This window comes from Aspergillus terreus, genomic scaffold (genome assembly GCF_000149615.1).
Source record: "Aspergillus terreus NIH2624 scaffold_16 genomic scaffold, whole genome shotgun sequence".
In the NCBI taxonomy this organism is placed as follows: Eukaryota; Fungi; Ascomycota; class Eurotiomycetes; order Eurotiales; family Aspergillaceae; genus Aspergillus; species Aspergillus terreus.
The window spans coordinates 715105-735488 of NT_165939.1; the positions used below are offsets into that span (position 1 = coordinate 715105).

At 53.9% G+C, this 20384-nt stretch overlaps 8 protein-coding genes across 8 annotated transcripts; 4 read left to right on the forward strand and 4 right to left on the reverse strand.

Moving 5' to 3' along the window:
- Positions 1-68: 68 nt before the first annotated feature.
- On the forward strand, positions 69-1239 carry ATEG_10206 (putative RTA1 domain protein; the record flags this gene model as incomplete). The annotated part of the gene is made up of 3 exons (XM_001209508.1): positions 69-253; positions 332-475; positions 549-1239. 3 exons carry the CDS (start codon positions 69-71, stop codon positions 1237-1239), a joined length of 1020 nt encoding a protein of 339 aa, XP_001209508.1.
- A 195-nt stretch (positions 1240-1434) lies between these two features.
- On the reverse strand, positions 1435-3258 carry ATEG_10207 (ubiquitin carboxyl-terminal hydrolase; the record flags this gene model as incomplete). The annotated part of the gene is made up of 2 exons (XM_001209509.1): positions 1435-3162; positions 3214-3258. The coding sequence occupies 2 exons, from the start codon at positions 3256-3258 to the stop codon at positions 1435-1437; spliced, it is 1773 nt and encodes a 590-aa protein (XP_001209509.1).
- Positions 3259-9117: 5859 nt separating this feature from the next.
- ATEG_10208 (MYB DNA-binding domain protein) lies at positions 9118-9528 on the forward strand (the record flags this gene model as incomplete). The annotated part of the gene is made up of 2 exons (XM_001209510.1): positions 9118-9392; positions 9453-9528. 2 exons carry the CDS (start codon positions 9118-9120, stop codon positions 9526-9528), a joined length of 351 nt encoding a protein of 116 aa, XP_001209510.1.
- A 568-nt stretch (positions 9529-10096) lies between these two features.
- ATEG_10209 (tRNA (carboxymethyluridine(34)-5-O)-methyltransferase) lies at positions 10097-10995 on the reverse strand (the record flags this gene model as incomplete). The annotated part of the gene is made up of 3 exons (XM_001209511.1): positions 10097-10571; positions 10711-10835; positions 10885-10995. 3 exons carry the CDS (start codon positions 10993-10995, stop codon positions 10097-10099), a joined length of 711 nt encoding a protein of 236 aa, XP_001209511.1.
- Positions 10996-11616: 621 nt separating this feature from the next.
- ATEG_10210 (tubulin-folding cofactor B) lies at positions 11617-12499 on the forward strand (the record flags this gene model as incomplete). Its single annotated transcript, XM_001209512.1, has 2 exons — positions 11617-12103; positions 12174-12499. The coding sequence occupies 2 exons, from the start codon at positions 11617-11619 to the stop codon at positions 12497-12499; spliced, it is 813 nt and encodes a 270-aa protein (XP_001209512.1).
- Positions 12500-13018: 519 nt separating this feature from the next.
- ATEG_10211 (Cupin domain protein) lies at positions 13019-14673 on the reverse strand (the record flags this gene model as incomplete). The annotated part of the gene is made up of 3 exons (XM_001209513.1): positions 13019-13296; positions 13352-14500; positions 14577-14673. The coding sequence occupies 3 exons, from the start codon at positions 14671-14673 to the stop codon at positions 13019-13021; spliced, it is 1524 nt and encodes a 507-aa protein (XP_001209513.1).
- Positions 14674-15228: 555 nt separating this feature from the next.
- On the forward strand, positions 15229-16248 carry ATEG_10212 (ribonuclease H2 catalytic subunit RNH201; the record flags this gene model as incomplete). Its single annotated transcript, XM_001209514.1, has 1 exon — positions 15229-16248. The coding sequence occupies one exon, from the start codon at positions 15229-15231 to the stop codon at positions 16246-16248; it is 1020 nt and encodes a 339-aa protein (XP_001209514.1).
- Positions 16249-16486: 238 nt separating this feature from the next.
- Positions 16487-20266, reverse strand: ATEG_10213 (uncharacterized protein; the record flags this gene model as incomplete). Its single annotated transcript, XM_001209515.1, has 6 exons — positions 16487-16610; positions 16665-17499; positions 17553-17588; positions 17647-17816; positions 17888-18026; positions 18205-20266. The coding sequence occupies 6 exons, from the start codon at positions 20264-20266 to the stop codon at positions 16487-16489; spliced, it is 3366 nt and encodes a 1121-aa protein (XP_001209515.1).
- Positions 20267-20384: the final 118 nt, after the last annotated feature.

The following is a 20384-nucleotide window of genomic DNA, read 5'->3' on the forward strand; positions in this document are numbered from 1 at the left end:
TAAGCAGCATGTCTGTCCGCTGCCTTCACCTTCAAGTCTCCCTCATATTTACATCAGATCCATATACAATGGCCGGACAAATCAGTAGGCAGTCTATACTCTTTCTCTACACCTATATGCCTAATAGTGATACTAACAACCTCCCCAAACCAGTCCCAGGAAACCTCTACATCTACATCCCCAACAAAGGCGCCCCCATCTTCTTCACCATCGCCTTTGCCATCTCAGCAGCTGGTCACATCTGGCAATGCTTGTAAGTGCGCCGGTCTAATACCATACCACCAGCCCCGTCTAATCCACTCCACTCCCATAGCCGCTACAAAAGCTTCAGAATGAACGGACTACATCCACTCTGCGGAGTCCTCCTTACAGCCGGCTACGCTATGCGCGCCTACAACGCACACGGACACTACATGTACAACACCCCGAACCTCCTCGTCTACATCCTCAGCCAAGTCTTCATCTACATCTGCCCGTAAGTCATACCTTGCCCCCCTCCCCTTTACTTATCAAAACCCATTGTCTGACTGACTGACTGACTGCGATAGCCCCCTCCTCGAACTGGCAAACTACCACATCCTCGCCCGCATCCTCCACTACATCCCGCATCTCGCCCCTCTCCGCGCCAGCAGCATCCTCCCCCTCTTCGGCGGCCTAATGGCCCTCGTCGAGGCGCTCAACGCCCTCGGCGTCTCCTTCGCCGCTAACCCAACCGGCGCCCGGCAGGACCTGGGCAGAGCGCTGGTCCTGGCCGCGCTCGCGCTGCAGCTGTGCGTGGTCGTCGTGTTTGTGTCGGTAGCGGGTGTTTTCCACTGGCGGTGCGCGGATGCCGCGATCTCCCGGCGGTCCGTCCCGACGCTTCTTGCGACGTTGTATATAAGCATGGCGCTGATTTTGGTGCGCTGTGTGTATCGGCTTGTGGAACATGTGGGTGGCACAGCGGTGGATATTGATGACCCCGAGAGTTTGAGGGGGCTGAGTCCGCTGTTGACGGAGGAGTGGTTCTTTTATGTTTTTGAGGGCGGCATCATGCTGTGCAATTCTGGGCTGTGGAATGTGGTGAATCCGGGGCGGTTGCTGCCGAGACAGAGGGGCCTGAGGTTGGATGTGGATGGGGTTACTGAGATTGAGGACGAAGATATTGGAAGTGATACGCCGATGGTGGTTCGGGGGGTGTATGCGGTCGTGGATGTTCTGAGCTTTGGGTTGTTTCGGTTTGTTCGTCGGGGAAAGAGATGATAGTATCACGCTCTTGGTTTATACTTCGTGTTTGGATATTTACAGATAGAAGCTGGTTCGTCAAAATATATTCCGTATCAAACACCATGTCTATCTATTCTATTCTCTCTAATACTTGATATGCACCGTATGCACCATATCCACCACCGATGCAATATACATATTATACAGTCAACCTGACGCCCGCGCCAGAACTCAGCTACTCGTGCTCTCCGCATAAGTCGGATGATTCTTATGCCACCGCTTCGACCGCCGCACCCAACCATCCGGATCTGAGCATTGACACGGCGTCGAGCTGGTCGGCGTGGGCTCCTTACGTCCCTTCGCTTTAGCACTGGCCTTAGCGCCAGCCTTAGCACCAGCCTTGCTTTTTGCAACGCCCCGCGGCTTAGCCGGCGCCTGCGCGCCAGGCGACTCAGCCTTGGTCTTCTTAGACTTACCCTTGGTATTCATAGTCTTCGCCGGCTTTGCCTGGGGCTTACCGCGCGGCCGCAGCCGCTTGATCAGCGGCGTGCGTTCGGTGGTAACCACAACAGATGCGTCCGGCACATCCTGGCGCTGCGGACGGAGCGAGATGGTGGCCTCGCCCTCGAGGATGTCGCCGTTCTCCCTCGAGGTCATTACAAACCTCACCTTTGCGCGCTGGACTTTCGCCCGCGGCGGCAGGTTGATGAGCGGGCCGGCTTCCGGGGGGAGCAGCAACTGCTGGGAGACGATCCAATCGACGTCGCGGCCGTCGAAGGCGATGGTCTCGAGCAGGTGCACGCCGCCGGCGACGGGGAGGGCGTCGCGGTCGATGCTCGTGGAGGAGCGCGAGTCGTCGGACGGCTCGTCGATGAGGGTGGTGTCGCCGTCGGAGTCTGTTGGGGCCGGCAGGTTAGCGATAGACTTGGTCGCGTAGGGGCGGTGGGACGGTGCGGGCTCGGCGGACAGCGGCAGGCGGCGGTAGGCGAGGATGTAGGCCTGGCGCTCGAAGGTGCGCTTGTAGGCCTTGAGGTCGTCGAGGGAGTCGCGGTAGACGACGTCGCTGTCGTCGTCGAGCAGCGCCCAGCGGCCGTCTGGGTTCTTGACGGCGGCCGTGTAGTGGCCCTTGTAGATGCTGACGCCGCGGTGGAAGACGACGGCGTACAGCTCGTAGGCGGTGGGGTCGTGGTCCGGCGCGTCGGCGTCGCGGATGGCGTCGGACACGGCGAGGTGCTCGTCGATCTGCAAGCTCTTCTGCACCTTGGTCTGGTCATCTTGCTGCATGGTGAACCGGTTCACCTGCACCAGCAGCACCTCGGGCAGCTGCACGATCTTGTCCACCATGGTGTGCTCGGTGTCGGCGTTGCAGCGGGGGCAGCGGTGCACGAGCGCGTTGTGCATGCCGGGGAGGATGGCGTCGTCGATGGTGCAGCGGCGGCCGTCGGTGGGGAAGTCGGCGATGAGGAAGTACTGCTGGTCCAGGCTGTCGGCTCTGCGGGTGGCGTTGCAGGTGCGGCACTGGAAGTGTTTGTTGGTGACGATCTGGAACGAGGCGCTGACGTCGACGTACATAGACTCAAAGTGAAACTGCGCGAGGGTACGCTCTAGAAACTCACGCGCGTCCTGCTGCTCGTTGAGGTCCTCGACCGCACTCACCCAGAAGCTGACCAGCAGCTTCTCCCAGAGGGTGTCTAGGGCGCGGGTGAAGGCCTCGTCATTGCGGGATCTGGTCCAGTAGGCGTCGATAAAGGCCTTGAGCACGCAGAAGGTGCAGAACGTGGCCGGCTCGACGCACGTATGGCCTGGCACGCAGTTCAGCTCGACAAAGTTCAGCAGAAGGGGGGTGTGCAGGAGTAGCTGGAGGATCACATTGCGGTAGCACAGGTTCAGCGGGTTGAAGATGCTGACGGGGTCGAAGGCTTGGTAGTAGTTGCGCCAGCCGGTGTAGAAGGGGAGGGTCTGCGGTGTTAGTGATGGTTGCGTATGGGTGATGGGTTCATGGGTACTTACTGGTCTTCCCAGGTTCTGGGTAGGAGTGTCATTCTCATCCGCCATTTTGCAGATGTCTGAGGTGTTAGTCTTCAGTGATATTCACTTGATGATGTTCTTCTGCTCAAGGAGCATCACGGCTTTTATGTCTCTTCACTGGCATACTGATGTAGACGGAACCAGCCATTGGTTCTTTGTAGGGTCTGTCTGCATTGTTGGATATCGTCCATTGTCTGAAGCTGTCTTCTGATCAAAGCGTGGACAAGGAGGTTGTCGTCTGAAATGGAGTGGCCATTGTTCGGCATGTTCTTTGTAGTGAGGTGCATCATTGTCGACCTGCGGGTGTTAAGATACAAAGCGGTAGATAAAGAGCATTCTGGGAGTGTCTTTGACGATTGTTGTGTTTGTGCAGGTAGACGGGGCTGACCGTATACATGCTTTGTTATCAAAATAGCACCTACATAACTTAGATAATACTATCTAATCTACAACAGTGAATACAGTACCCATCTGAAGTAGGTATCTAGTAGTCTACTAGAGCTATGCAATGCATATACAACTTAGTCATACGCCTCTATACAGTCACTGTATACAGTGTATAATGTCAGTGCCAGCCACGTCACGAGCTCCATCGACTCCATCAACTCATCAACTCATCAACTCGTCAACCAATTCCCTCAGCAATTTCCCTGTTTTAATGCAAGCCTCTGACGACAGCGCAAAGAACGGACAAATGGACGGTCTAGCCAGCAGCCGCGGAACGGGAGGATTCCAGACCATCACGGACAGACCCATGGGCGGCGGGCAAGAGGACGGTCCAACGCGGGACGTTTCACGCAAATTACAGCGGGGGTGGCCATGTCCGAGGCCACGGGCGATGGGTACCAAACTCGCAGCTCTGCTTGCTTGGTTGCTTGGTTGCTTGGGCTTGGGCATCCGCCACATCTGCAACGGGCGACTCAATCTGGTGTTTGCGTGTTGCTCGTGCTGGTCACAGCCACATCCACATCCCGAAGTGACAAGTGACAGCGACAGTGACAGGTGACAGTTGTCGGCCCAGCATATCCTGAAACAAGGCATGGGCCTCATCTAGGGATAGATTAATGAGCCGTCATTAAGACGTGCAACACGTCGCTGGACAGTCTAGACCGCATTCAGGCTGGTTCTCGCATTGATCGCATAATCTCTGGTTCTGAGGCGTGGTGGTGAGAATCGCAATCAGGATGATGCTAAATAAATCAGGGTAATTTCTGGGGCTCCACCGCTCGGGCTGGTTTCGGGTTTCAAGCGGGTGGAGCGAGCTTGCGATGAGAATGTACGGAGCATCTGAGCATAGAGGAATGTGCTTGTCTAGGACAAGAATGCCTTATAAGGGTGTTTTCTGTGTAAGCTCGTCTAGGATCTCCATCGCGAGTCGGTACATGACAGCTGCGAAGGAATGAATGGAGCTAGCTACCTAGCTACCTCCTGTCCAGGCGGGATCTATATCGTGGAATGCTGGAATGCGGTATATTAAGCCGAGACCAGTTCTTCAGGGTGCTCGATCGATCCACCAGGCCCTACGCGTCTGTCTCAGCCCTGCCGAGGAAGAACCAGAGGAGACCTGGATGGAACCATGGGTCGAGGGAAGGGATCGCTTGACAGCTGTGGTTGTCGGAGTATTATTGTAGGATGAAAAGGAACGAAATTAATTACTGTGTGATTTCGGTGTGATCGATCAAATTAAACATCCTTAATTACCTGCTCAACGATGGGCTCCACAGCCGTTGGTCGGTTCTTTCAGCTGGCCACGCATCCATCTGCCCTCCTCCTACAGCGTTTCAGCCGTTCGTTTCGGCCACTGATTAAAGCGGAAGGACACCCGCGTCTTGCCGCTTTGGGGCTGGTGGCCTCCACCGACGGTTTGTGCAGATGCTCGAGTATGGCATGATATAAAGTAGAGAGATTATAGTGCAGCGTAGGAGTAGAGATCTGTCGATTCGGATAATACTCATGATCAGACAGTTTGATTAAGTACTGTTCGCTGTTTGAGCCTAAGGAAATAAAATTAAAAAAGAGAAAAAGTACCTACGGAGTACTCCGTACTGTAGACACCTAAATACCTAGAACGGAAAATAATCTCCAATCAAACCAGTGGAGACTGGTCGGCGCCGATCGTGGCGTCGAGATCCCGCCCAACGGGGCTAGACACTCGCAAGCACCTGTCCGTTTGAAACTCCGCTGCCTTTCGGAGTACCTAGGGTATGAATCCCGTCGCCTCCTAACGATTCCATATGTATGTAGTCTCTTTCGAAGATGAAGGATTACACCGGATAAGATGAGTTCGATATTCTGCAACCTGCAGCCCGACACTGCGTACAGCTTCCCACTAGAACACGAGGGGAGTTCTCCCTCAGTACGCAGTACTCCGTAGACAGAGCATGTGACAACTCACGGTTCATTCTGCACATCGCCTACATGCTGCACCGTGTTGCGGGTGGACTAACTGCTCCGTACCAGGTGCGAAGAACGATCGGGTCCGAATCACAATAATAATGGCATTGTTGCAAACTGGCCTCGTTTCGTAGAGCTACCTAGTAGTACCCAGTACTTATGGTCTAGACTCACCCACCGCCATTTTCCCAGCTACTACCGAACCAGTATGGGGTCTTACTATACTATAGTAGCCAGGAGGAAGGTATCATACTGAACACAGATGATCTATCGTGACAGTACAACGGCGACTCCGACCACCCTCGATCATTATTGTTGATCCATCTAGGGAGTAGAAAAAGGACGAACCCTCATAGAGTACTCCGTACCCATACCTATACGAGTCCCAGGTGCCCTCGGAAAATAACCAAGACGCCGCTCCACTTGGGCTGTCAGCGCCAGGGCAGCAGCCGCCGTGATTGGGCCGAGACCCCCCTGGACAGCCACCGTTGGGCCCCACCGGGTCCCTGGGTAATCTTGCAGGCGCGCGCAGTTGGCGGGAAACCCCTGTTCGCCCCGTCGTTCTTGGGCTTGCCAGACGGAGTAACCTGATGGTTGAAGTGCGTCTGCAGTGAGTACATAGTTACAGAGTACTACAGAGTATACCTAAGTGATGGCTCAACACTCGTATAAATGGACCATACAGTCCAAATCCTGTCTATGTACCGAAGGGGTAAGAAAAGGACTAAGCGCAGGACGCGTTTGGGCGGCAATAGGCGGCCCCTGAGTGTATTGTACGGAGTCTGAGTCTGAAGTGAGTCGGTTGAGTCTGGATCGAGGACCTCCTACTGTTTATGGTCCAGGCCGATAGATCAACGGCCGCCAATTTTACTCCTGTCGAGACCGAAGATCGTGTCGTGGGCCGCCGGCACTCGGTGCCTATCAGCGTCTTCATAATAACCCCGTAATATTTATAGCATCGCTAGAGCCTGTCTCCGCTCGCCGTCGGGCCCGAACCAGTCCAACCGAAATGATCAGGCTCGCCCAGGGAAGATCAACGGATCCCTGAGTCGAGTTCGTCGAGTCGGACCGGTCTGGGTGCGACTGGTGGTGATTCATGACGAACCTGTGGTGGTGGTGGCAAGATCGAGAGATATTTGATACTCTTAGCGACCGGGAACAAAACCAGATCACACATCAACAATAAACACACTAAACATAAATACAGAAGCATCTTCATCTTCATCTCATCTCATCTCGTTCGAACTACTTATTCAATTACCCAGGAGGACCAGTTCCCTGCGTCAGTTGAACTCCATCATGTACATCTGTCCTCCGTACTTTGTAATGAAGGAGCAGAACACGAAGCTTCATCAAAGCCAGAGCCACCCACCACTCAGCAGGATTCGGGAACCCGGAAGTTGATCCACCGTTTCGACCACGGCAAAACGCGGTTGAGGGTCTGTGGATGCATCACAGACCACCAGGTAACTCACTAGGGAAGTAACTATTGCAGTTGGCTCCGTAGTTCCGCTGGTCTTGCGTGGATTACCTCTGGAGTAGGAAAGAATAGAAACAACGACGTCAGTAGGAAAAGAGTAGGAAAAGACCAGGATATTAGCTAGGATACTAGGACTACATCCCGATAACATGCGATGCAGCACGAAGCGAACGGTTGCTGGCAAGACCCCGGATCCCTGCTAGGGCGCAGCAGGCGACATTAGCCCGTGCCGATCCCTGCCTGGTCGGGCCTGGCGCGGGTTCGCCGTTGACAGATCCATCGCTCGCCGGGACTAATTGGACGGACCACCACGGCCGTTGGACTCGACGGAGTACCCATGCCATATGGAGGATCCGTACGGTAGAGTCAGGATGCTGACTATCTAGATACATTAAGGAGGAGTCCTGTAGTAATAGAACATTAGATACGATACCTAGGTAGATACGTACTAGGTATCTATCTACTGTACCTAGGTAACCTACGAGTACTACAGTATGGATAGACCTGGGGCTATTAGGCCATTTCCCATCCCGGTTCAGGATGCTGTCCCCACAGGGAGGAACCATGTTCTGTCTCATCGATCACTACCTAGTTACCTACCCTACCACTACCTAAGTTGGGTAGGACCTAGTCTCGTCGTCGGACGTACGTAGACTTCCTATTCATGACCGGGGTTCCCGGTATCAGAAACTCTGATCCGATCATGAATCTTGATCTGTATCGTCCTCTGCAGAGAAACGTTACGCGCATACCTACCGACTAGGTACCTACCCTACCTAAGGTAGGTACTACTTGTAAGTACATACCGTACACTCTCCTACCTCCTACGCACCGTCCCGCTCGTCGACAGCCAATCGACTCGTCCTCGACACCGACCCGGGGCTCGACCGTTCGGGGCGGGTTGACCGCCATAAAGGCTTCTGCTGGAGGATAGTCCCCGCGGTTCCACTGAGGAGGTGGACCTAGTATGTATAGTATGTACCTTACGTTGTTTCCAGTATGAAGAGACAGACACACATCCGAGACGAGTAATCACCGAAGAGAAGACAGATGAGACGAACTTGAATCTTCAGACCAAACAGGCTAACGGGGTTAGGCATGACCCTCATCAAACGGACCAAACCAGACCAGACCAAACAATAAGATTAAATTTCCGATGAAATGACGGTTGAACCCACCGGAACCACTCACTAGTTAGTTAGGCCAACGGTCCAACATTACTGTATAATAATATAATAATAATTATTATGGTCGTGATTATTATTTTATTTATTATATTACGGTATTCGATCAGGCCCTAGATCAGCTGTCACTGCCGATGATCTCTGTTTATGCATCTCAAGCTGTTTCATCTCTCTGGCCAGTCCTCCTTTTCCCTCGCCCGCTTTCTCTCTTCTCTCTTTCTTTTTCTTCTCGTCCTCCTCCCACCCCAGCACGCCCTGTCCTGCTGATTAGCTCGAGGGTTGTTTTATTCTCCGATCGCTTTTCTAGACCTTCCCATCCCTGCTCGGGACCCATCAAACCTTCTCTACCATTCCTACATCTCAGAACCGTTCTTCTGTTCCTCTTTTCTCCTTCTGGCAATACCTTCACACTTGCTCCATTAGGCTCTGATCTTGTCGCAACGCTCACCACTCGGTTGGGTTCCCTATATATATACCTAACCTGACACCTGCATACAGCCACCGCTCAACTCACAATCGGCGAGCTGTCCAATCCACAAGAAAAAATCCTTCGTCATCACCCTCATCGCTCACACTCCGACTCGCCACCACGGCCTTCCCTCTCCTACACCTCTCTTCTTATCCCCAGCCACCACCCGGCGAATCGCGCATATGATTGCGTTACAAAACCAGGCTCTCCTACCTCCCGCCAAAGTGGATATCTCACTGCTGCTGAAGCCCCAAGATGAGGAGGCCGCCCCGGTGACCACCACGTCTGCCTATCCACCCAGTCTCGCACCTCATGGCCCTCCTCTGCCGCCCGCCATGCCGCTGCCCACCCCCGCGACCATGCCTCCCGCCCCGCCTCCGGTCTCCGTGCCCGCAAAGCGTCTGCAGCCCGCCCACACCGCCGAGTCGCCGGCTAAGAAACAGTCCAAGTGGTCGCCCGAGGAGGACGCCCTGATCATCGAGCTGCGCGGCAGCGGCATGAAGTGGGAGGACATCAGCAAGCGGCTCCCCGGCCGAAGCGCCATCAGCTGTCGCCTCCACTATCAGAACTATCTGGAGCGCCGGAGTGAGTGGGACGAGGACAAGAAGAACAAGCTGGCCCGGTTATACGAGAGGTAGGTCACGGCTCATGAAGCCATACGGCATGGTCGAATGCTAACAGCACCAGATTCAAGGCAGAAATGTGGTCCAAGGTGGCGGAAGAAATGGCTATCCCGTGGCGCGCCGCAGAGGCGATGCATTGGCAGCTAGGAGAGCAGGAAATGGCCCGTCGAGCCGGCGTCGTGCCCTTCTCGCTCTCCAGTACCGCCATCGACCCCCCCGCCACCCGCGCTCGACGGGCCAGCACCTCACTCTCGCGGCCACGGAAAGGCTCGACCTCCCGCGTGATCCCTCCGCCGCCGCAACTCCCCTCCGTCGAGGAACTCACGGCCGGCGTCCCCGCATACGCCCCGCCGCCGCCGTTCCCTCCGCCACGAGATCCGTATCGAATGGGCCGGCCGCTGGACCTGCCCCCCCACGGCGCCCCGACGCACATGCCGCCGAGTCTCGGCATGCCCCCGCGCACGCTGCCTTAGGATCCGAAAACGATGTCCACGCTCCTGTTTTGCGTTGTTACGATTTGCATAGCGCTGGTTGGCGGTACCTTCGTTCGGGAGGAATTCTCATAGATGTTTGTTTGAACGCATGCCTTTGGGCTTTCTCGAGAAGCAAGACTTCGCCTTGCAGGTGGTCTGCTTCTCTGAAATACGCAATATTGGAAAAACGGCTCCGAGGCTGGATCTCGAGTACGTGCACGATTTGTTATGGTGATTTGGTCTCATCGGGTCGCGATCGCCCACCAATTGTCCTTGTCATATCCCGATTCGAGGACCCGGCCGCCCGCCGCGTTGATATCCCGCTCCAACTCGGAGGCCTCGAAGAGATGGTAGTACCGATGGAAGACCTTCGGTTCGGTGCCGTCGTTGTCTTTGGACGCGCCGCTCTTCAGCACCCACGGCACCATGATGTCTTTCTGGTCGCCCTTGTCCCAGCCGCGGCGGCTGTTCTTCTGCTCGAGCGCCCAGACGTACAGGAGTGCTTTTCCGCCGGGGCCTTCATCAGTGGACGGCTTCAGGGTGCGCAGGATCTCGCGGATGGCCTGCACCCGTCTGTCCGGGGTGGACAGATGGTGGATGACGGCGATCGAGATGGCAAAGTCAAAAAATGAGTCGGGATGTGGCAGGTGGAGAATGTCTGCCAGAATGGTCGAATGGGGGTGATGTTTTGCCGCGATACGGGCAAGATTTTCGGATCTGTGCAGTCGTTAACACCATGGATATAAGATATGAACATTTCTTTGAGTTATGACATGGAGCGGCCATGCCGATGTAAATACAGATAAATCAATGACAGATATGAATGATGCAGTGTGAGCAAGTAGTGAAAACGTACCGATCTGAAGCAACGATAAAGACGTTCTGGTTTACAGTCAAGTACTTGCCGTTTCCACAGCCCACGTCCAAGCCGACGGCGCCTGGGGGCAGGTTTAGAAGGAATCGTTCCACGACGGGCCACGGCTAGTGGTGTCAGCGAAGTACAAAGATGCAGCAAACAGTAGATCGGTACCTTGTATCGAGTGGAAGAGAAGTGGGTTGCAATCTGTTGATATACTTCGTGCACGTTCTTCTCTTCGTAGGCGTCTTCTTGGGCCGGGGTGGAAAGATCGGATGATGCCATTTTGCCGTTGCTTGTCCCGCAGTGCAGATGCAGGTCAATGAATGCAGAAGAGTACTGGGTAGGCTGCTGGCTGGAGTATGTGGAATATGTAGAAGGTGAGGTATGTAAGGTACTCTGGTGTTGAGTGATGTCAAACTTTCTGGCCGAAGCGAGCTCTTCTGGGACTAGTCTGTTCTCGGCCAGCAATTTCACGGTTGGCGTCAAGGTTCTGACTAATCCCACGTGCATTCATTCAGTATCAAACAACTTTAGCTTCACCTTTCCATCGTATGTCCGTCGCAGATCTGTGTGCATCTGGATCAGTTTGTTTTTTCTGTAAGTGATTTGTTCTACTCTGTATATTGTTCATCACCGCACCGGAGATGGCGACATTGTACATTGTGTGCCTAAGTCCCGGGGTCGGGTTTGAATACCATCGTGACTGAACCTGAGAACTATGGAAGTTACGCGCTGTTCTTGATGTTGCTGCTCTTATGTAATTGCGACAAACTACTTGCTTTGTCGCTTATGATCTCCCGATCCTACAGCATGCATACGTTGATTCCAAAGAGGCCATTCTAACCCCCCACAGGAACAATACCCAACCCATCTCACTACTCCCAAAACACACCACCCATCAAGATGTCCTTCCAACCAACCCCAACAGACATCTCCGTGATAATCACCACCCCCGCCACCAGCACAAAAGAACCACACTTCGTAACCGAGCGCCGCATCACCCCAACATGGACCGTCCAGCAAGTCAAATCCAAACTGGAGACCATGACCGGCGTCCCGCCCAGCAGCCAGCGTCTGCGCCTCAAGTCCCCCGGCCGCCCCGACCAATGGGTCGACGGCGACGACAGCCTCATCGGCGACTGGGGGCTAATGAAGGGCTGCGAGATCGAGGTGCACGACTCCCGCCCGCAAGCCGCGCGCCCCAACTTCACTGATCTCTCCGCGGTCGAGAAGTACGTCCTGCCGGAGTCGGCGTACGAGGCTCTGCCCAATTCGGTGCTCGCGTGGAAGAAGAACCAGAAGCTCGGGCGGTTTGATCCGAATGCACTGGCGCCGGAGGAGGCGATGCGGCTGCAGGCGCGGAAGGATGCGGACGAGGTTAAAGGTAGAGGTAAGCACCGCCCCTCTTCCCCTCCAACAGCCCTGGTAGTTTGGAGTGGGCGTTGGTTAATGCGTTGCAGACATCGCCGTCGATAAACGCGCCATCGTCTTGCCCTCGTCGCCGCCGCATATTCGCCGCGGGACGATCCGGTACGTTGGCCCGGTGCCGACTATTCCGTTCCCTGGTGTGGAGATAGCTGCGGATGAGAGTTCTGGCGAGCTGCCGCTGTGGGTGGGAATTGAACTGGACGAGCCGACTGGGAAGAACGATGGCAGCGTCGGTGGGAAGCGCTATTTTACGTGCCCTAACAAGACCGGTGTGTTTGTGAAGCCGGAAAAGGTGGAGGTTGGGGACTTTCCGCCGTTGGGCTTAGATGATCTCGATGATGATATGGAGGAGATATGATGTGATCCAGACGGATTGTCATAAGCGTTGATTAACATGGTATACTACACCTAAACTATACCGTCCAAACCAGTCAGGCTCATCCTTGACACTTGGCAGGAAAGGAACACGAGAAGAAAGAGCATCGACCAAAACCGTGACTGCATCGCTAAACTAAGTATTCAATAATCCCGGAGAGGAAAAAAAATAGGTATCAAGAAGAGCAGACATCGTTCCGTTCACATCACGTCGACAGGTCCATATCACAACACTAGCAACCTGAGAGCGACATCATTAGGATTTGGATCCACCGGCCTTTTGTTTGCCCTTGGGTCGGCCTTTGGCGCCCGTGCGAGCGGCCTTGGTGGGTTCAACAGTGGTCTCTCCTTCTCCCTCCATCATGTCCGGCTTGCTGGCCGACTCAGGAACTGAGTCGTCATTCTCTGTAGGGACACAGCCTTGCGTGAAGAACAGACGCGCGTCTTTGCTAAAGTTGTTGGCAAAACTGTAGTAGTTGCCTGGTTGATGTCAGTCATTGTCTCACCCTAGGAGATATGGTGGGAACGTACCTCTTGGGACTTGGAACACACAGCCTTTGCCAGCGCTGAATTGAACTCCGGAGATGTCGACTTGCACCCGGCCCTGGCACACATAGAATACCATATGCATTCGTTTGGAGTTCTTGGGTTTCTTCACCCCGCTGGGCGGTAGTTCTACAATCCCAGATCCCAGGAAGGGAGAACTGAGAAGTTTGGCAAATCGGAAACTCGACCCTTTCACGGCCCTTGTTTCGATCCCCGAAGGCGCATATGCAATATCTGTCATCGAGTCAGCACCTCAACCTCAAACATCGCCGTCGAAACATAGACATACCAAGGACTTCTTCCTCATCGGTCCCGGTCTGGTTCTCCGAATCCCATTTCCTGATATAACCATGCAGGACTCCACCCTCTTTCTCCCAAGGGTCAACATACTCCTCGTCGCTGTCTGAGTCTTCATCTTTCTTCGACTTCGACTTCTTAGCAGGTCGGCGTTTGTTGCCTTTGCGTTGTTCTGTCGGTAGCTCTTCGGTGCGGATGATCTCCTTGATCGTCGACAGTGGATAACGCTGTCCCTCGGCGGCCTCGCCGTCACCGTAGACGCACCGTTCGTTCCTCCAGTACGCAAGAGGCCTTACTGACACACGACCGGACCGGGTGTGAGTGGTACTGCTGTCTGTCGGTGTCTCCCGCTTGAGAATGTACAGACTTCGTCCTTTCAGCGGTCCCGTGCGATTGACGTAGTTCTCCACGACCTTGTCCAGTTCGGGATGTTCGGGGACATCTGAATCCTGCGGTTGTTTGTTGGTCTTGGCTTTCTTCGCTGGTCGTGATTCGGTTTCTTCGCCAGCGTTTGGCTTAGTCTGTGATTTGGGAGCTCTTCCGCCGCGTTTTCGCTTTGTAGGCTGTTCTTGGTTATCATTCTCGATTGTCTGTGCGATAGTCTTGCCGCGTGTCCCAGCTGCGTCCTTTTTGCTTTTGGCCGCAGGTTTCCGCTGCTCCGTTTCCCGCGACTCAGGAAGCAAAACTGAAGAGTCACCAACGTTCTCCTGGTCCACGCCCTGGTCCCCTAGAGTAGTCTCGTCGCCGGCTGCAAAGCTGTCCATATAGTCGTCCTGGAAAGCATTGCCATTCTCATCGCCGTTCACGTCGCTGTCCGAAAAGGAGGTCGCCGGGACCGGCTCAGCCGTTTTGCTCGCTTTGGCGCGTGACTGATTCAAGGTTGGTGCATTGATGGAGCGGTTCGTAAGGGGCGAAACGTCATGTCGCGAATCTCCCTTGACACTTCCCAGACCCTTGCCATCTGATGGGCTGGACGAGGGAATGTCGCGCTGCGGACTTTGCGAAGAGCGTAGGCCCGGAGTCCGCCGTGGCGACCCAGTCAGCCCGGTCTTCATCGGCGACCGAGCAACAGGAGGAGGAAAAAACGAGCTTCGTCTGCCATTCACGCTGTTGAGGAAATCGGTGGGACCGGGGCCACTGCCTGTTGAGGGAATTGTCATTAAGCACCCTGTCGGATATTTTGAAAGATCGCACCATACCTTCATCCATGGACATACCATCTGAGCCAGTCGAATCGTCATTGTAATCGTGGAACCCATTTTCCTTCGCCGGAGACTTCTCTGGGGATGACCACAACTCCTCAATATCTTCCATTCCATGTTCGTCGCGCTTTGCTTCCTTCAACGTGAGTCCAGTGCGCCTGTCCCAGTCATCTTCATCAGTCGTGTCAACGGACGCATCTGACCCAGGTCACTCACCGTCCAGATTTACCGACATTGGAGTAATCGTAGTCGCGGGCTTTCGCGGGCCCCCGAGGAGCCATTGTTGCGGAGGTTCGTGGAATATGCTGGGAATCAGCCGAGAGGGGGGAGCGTATCGTCTTGGCTTAGTCTAACTCATACACCGAGCAGCAAATAATACAAGAATGAGACGAGGCCACGGCGAAATGTATGGAGCCGCGAGCTTGGTGAACGCAGCTGCGGAGGGGAGAATTATTGGAATTCATGACGGGCGGCGAACAACACGCGCGGAAGCGCCGCTAGTCCCGAACGGTGTGGGACGCGTCCACCCGCTTTGCTGCGCATAACTTGCAGCAATCAACCTGCCTCCTCGACTCTGGCATTTGATCCGCTCTTTTCCTTCGCGTTTTCTACATATCTTCCATTCGTGTCATACATTCGATCAGAAAAGAAAGCAACCCAATACACAATGGCCGAGTCAACGCGCGATTCACCTCCGGAAGCCTCAATTCCCACCAACTTCATCCCGCCCAGCATTGATCTCTCGCAATTATTCACTGGACAATCGCACGCCTACTACTCCGCCTGTCCTCCCCTTCCTACAGATGTCTCCGCGTCGGAAGCAGACTCGCAGAATTACTTCGTCCTGGGCGTCGACGAAGCCGGCCGCGGCCCCGTTCTAGGCCCTATGGTCTACAGCGCGTTCTACCTCCCCCACGACCTCCACCATTCCCTCCTCGCTCAGAAATACAGCTTCGACGACAGCAAGGTGCTCACGCCGGCGGTTCGCCTCAACCTCATGCGCACACTTTGCACGCCGGGAACGCCCCTGTTCGAGTCGTGCGGATGGGCCACCAAGCTTCTCACCGCGCAGGACATTTCCTCGGGCATGATGCGTCCTGCGGCCGCGGCCTACAACCTGAACGCGCAGGCGATGGACGCGACGATAGAAATTATCCGTGGGATTGTCGAAGAGCGCAAGGTCAACGTGAGGGAAGTGTATATCGACACGATCGGAAACCCGGCGTCGTACCAACAGAAACTGGAGAGGATCTTCCCGACTCTGAAGATTACGGTGGCCAAGAAGGCTGACTCGTTATACCCGTGCGTCAGTGCTGCCAGTGTTGCGGCCAAGGTGACGCGAGATATCGCGCTTGAGCTCTGCTATGAGGAAATCATGAAAGCCAAGTCGCTCGATCAGTCGCAGACGACAACCGACACCTGGGGTAGTGGCTATCCTTCAGACTCCAAATGTGTTGGATGGCTTCGAAGGAACATGGATCCTGTCTTCGGTTGGGGTAATGAATGCCGATTTAGCTGGGGTACTGCTAAAGAAATGCTGGAGTTGAAAGGCGGCGCCAGAGTCGATTGGCCGGAAGAGGAGAATGAACAGATTAGAGACTTTCTCCTGATGTCTACAGGGGGCGCCAAGAATAGAGATCATGAGCTATGTGAATGGTTCGGTCATAGAACGACAGAAATTCTGTGACAGAAGAAAGTTTCCTGTGGACGGATTTATATACATTCAACGACTCGTGATACCCAATGTCAGCAACATTATAAAGAAGAAATAATACAAGTGCTAATAGTAAAACCATGAAGCATTAAGTTTAGATCAACCGGGTATCTATAAAAAGCACGGACCACCGATCTAAGCACGTCAAGCAATGCCTATTTCGTGAAGGCCAAGAGAAGCGAAGTCCTCGGAGGATAACAAAAGAAACGTTTTACAAAGTCGCGGTCGGGAAGTAGAAGTTGTCCCAGAGGTATTCGTAGTCCTCGATGACGCTGCCAACCAAGTCAAGGAGGGGCTTGCCCTTCATCTTGCCAGTCAATCCCTTCAACCAAGGTCTGTTTCCGTTAGCTTCAAAATCTTCCCTAGAACATGTGGAGGGAATAACATACTGAGTGATGTTCTCGTAGAATGCACCCCGCATAAACCACCAACCCATCGCCCAGCCTCTCTTTCGTAACTCCTCGCGCTCGAGGCCAGTAAGTCCCCGGAGACCGCCGGCGACTCTCTCGCGGAAGTCCGCCTTTGCCAGTTGCCGACAACCGTATTCCATTCCAAAACCAATAAGCCAGGGTCTCCAGCTGCGCTTATCCCCACTCCATCTTTGCAGTGCCAATGCGTAGACCACTGGTCGAAGAATGTAGAGCACTTCGGCGAGTTGCCCTTGGCCGGTGACTCGATGAAGGAGAGCTTTGGGGGGTTTGATATCATCCGCCGTAAGCACCTTCGAGATGAGGTAATTCGACACGTCGTTCACGTCAGGAAGAGTGGGGAGGGAAAGTCCCGTGCGAGGCATGGTCCAACTCAGGTCAGACGAACCCTCGCTGACAGGAGTTTGCATGCCATTCCAATCACTTTCCTCTTCTTCCGTAGTCCTGGGGTCCACCTCACGTTCGGGTAGAGGAGGGCTGACTAGGGGCCGGGAGTTCGTGAGGCGTAATAGAAAGAGACGGCAGATCGCTTTGACGACTTCGATAAGGACGACAATCCGCCAGCGGACTTTCTCGCCCCGTCGCCGCGCGATCATTTCCCAGAGGAGTTCTGTATATTGAACCATTTGGAGTGTGAGGGCGACCCGATGGTACAGGGAGGATTTGGATGACCAGTACTTGGTATACCGAGAGTGCGGTGTTGGGGTTGGTCGCGGAACGGTCGGGGGTAGTCTGGATATTACTTTGGAGACAAGGCTGTCATGGTATAGAGAGAGAAGCTGCACACCCGAATGTACTGTATAGGTATTAGAGAGGGGATACAGAAACACAACCGCTACTTGAACATACCGCATTCTGATGATATCTCGGAATCCCGGTATCGTCCTGGACAGCATAACATCAGCCAACCGCTCGCGTCAACAAAAAGATCCGTCTCACCTACCTGGAATGATATAAGTCAGTGACCGCAGAGCTGACTCTACCTGTCCCACGGTGCTAGCGTTTTTCGTCACAAAGTCCTCGTACATGGGCAGCCATTTGGATGGCTGCCAAAGGGCAGGAGGCACCCGATTCTTGGTGTTCCATGCAGACTCCATCTCAAACAAGGCGTGTCTGCATGCAACTATTCAACCAAACAAATCCTAAAAATCTCTGGAGTGAGATAGATGCAGAATAGGTCGCACAAGAGCAGCCAGCAGATGGAGAGGTAAGGTGAAAGGGATGTGACGTCCGGATAAGTGAGGGAGCCCCAGAGCACGTGTTTCCCCGTCTGCCAAGCCATCAATGCCGAGGTCCCTCTGGGGCTCCAGAAATCCCGACGTCCTTTTACAGTACGTTCGGCATCTATCTAGATTGCTGATACCTACCTAAGCTAAGGGATCTATGTGACTAGATATTCTCAAAAGCAGTCTCTATTACACAAATGATAAATTATCTAGCATGTATCTGACATGCCATCCAGTCTATCTACATGCTCACTCATCTGCAAATTTCCACATACCACCTGGGCGCATCGCCTCTCGATATCGCTCCTTGATCTTCTCTCGTTCGAGCTTTTTCGCTTCCTGTCGGTCTTGCTCCAACTCCTGAGTGTCAGGCATGTCGGTTCGCCAGAATCCCGGTGGTGTGCTTGATCGCTGATGATTGTGTCTATGTTTTCCGAAAGAATTGGCCAGGCGTCTTGCTTTCGCATCTTCCAGGTACATCTTCCGCTCTTCTTCAGTCAATCCGTCGAGTAAATGCTTGTCGTCGCCCAGGTATTCCTCTAGAATCTTCCGATCTTCCGCGGGAGAAGTCTTGTAGTTTAATCGGGCCATGGTTCGGAATTTGTCCCCGCAGCAGCCCGGACGCATGCAACCTGATAAACATTTGCGCTCATCCTTTTTGCGGACAACCTCATCAAACGCATAGTCCAACCCCTGGTTATAATCGGGATTGATCTTGAAATGGTCTAATTCAAGCCGGTGCAACGGTCGACATCTATATGGTTCTTCTTCCGGAAGCACTGGCGAAGGCTCGGTGTCTTCGTAAAGCGGATAAGTGACCTTCGATGTTTGGTCCTCTGGGTTGGGGCTTCTGTGCACGGGTCGTGCTGCAGGAACAATATTTCGAGCCTCCGGGCCACGCAATGCTGCGGCAGGTACCGCCGCCCTGTCGTGTTTCGTCTTCGTCTTTCCTTTAGATAATAAAGGCTGTCTTGGAGGTAACGGTTGCTCTAGGAGATCGTCTAACCGCCGCGTTGTCGAAACATTGTCTGTTTTGGGTGTTGTCGACTGTAGTTTGTATGCAGATACAGGATTTGTGGGTCGTTTCCTTCCACGGAAATCAATGTTGTTCTCATCGCCATCTTCTGCGAGCGCAGATATAGCATACTTCTTCGGCTTCTCGGAGCTTTTCCCAACAGACCTGTCCGAGACGCGACTATGGACTGGTCGGTTAGTGTCCAGAGGCTGAAGAATGCTGGATCTCTTTGAAGGTGTCTTGAAGTTGCTAGAGTGCCAGTCATTCCGAGACCTCGTGGGAGACTGCGCACCGTCTTGGAATTGAACCGTGCCGCGGGCCTTCTTTCTTGTCGGGGTTTCCACGGTGTCGCCAACCTCATCCAAATCTTGCGTCCCAATAGGCACTGAAAATGCCCGAGGTGGACTAGAGGAGAGGCTTTCACTTTTGATAAGGATGGGTTCGATAACTTTTTGCATCACACCACAATCACGGGTTCCAGAAACGCCCTGACGAAAAGCTCGCTTTCGCTTCAATGTCCCCGCTGCGTGTGTATCGTCGGCGGCAGGAGTGTCTCTCTCGATAGCCTCCCGTTCTCCACCAGGCGAAGAGCCAGACTGGGTCGATGCTAACTCGGATAGATCAGTTTGTGCAGGCTGCAATGGCGCATGGCCTGTTTGGAAAGTTTCGGTTCTCTCATCGCCAGCTGATCTAGTCTTTGGGCTGGGTAGTCTTGGAGTCAAAGCTCTGTCCGTGACTTCATGGTCAAGCGTGTGTCTGGTAGGACGTTGGCCTCCGGCAGAACATTGGACGCGTTTAAATCTGACTATCGTCCCATTATTTGCTGTAATAGTAAACTGGTCATTGAGGAGGCGTTCATTCCAGTCGCACAACTTCTGCTTGTGCTGTTTGATTCTCTGCCTTAGCGCTCCCGAGCTCGTTGCCAGTGTTTGGGCGTCATCATATAGCTCGACATATTTGCCACCCAAGACCGCACGCTCCTTTTCATCGAGTTTCCGGCTGCTTGGATCTTCAATGTCAGGGAGAGCTAGAAGATGCTGCGGAGAATATCTCTCTTTCAATCGCTGGCACGTCTTGATCGACTCTAAATCGGTGTCTTTTTGGTTCAGCTCTTCGCGCAAATTTTCGATCTCTCTCTTCAGTGCTTCAATCTCTGCTGATGCAACATCTCGTGCTTCTTCCGCCAATTGAGCGCGCTCCTCGGCTTTGCGGGCGCGTTCTTCATGGTGCAAAAGCTCAGCTTCCAGCTGTTCGCACGCGGTCTCGAAGGCATTCTCAATAGTCTGAGTCACGGAAGCATGAAGGCGACTGAGGGTATCCATGGATGGTGTTGCGCGTCCATATGGAACGAACTAATTGTACAATGTAGAATAGAGACTCTTATCACTGCCTTGGTACCTAGGTACTTGGGCGCGAACGCGATGAGACGCGACAGGAGAA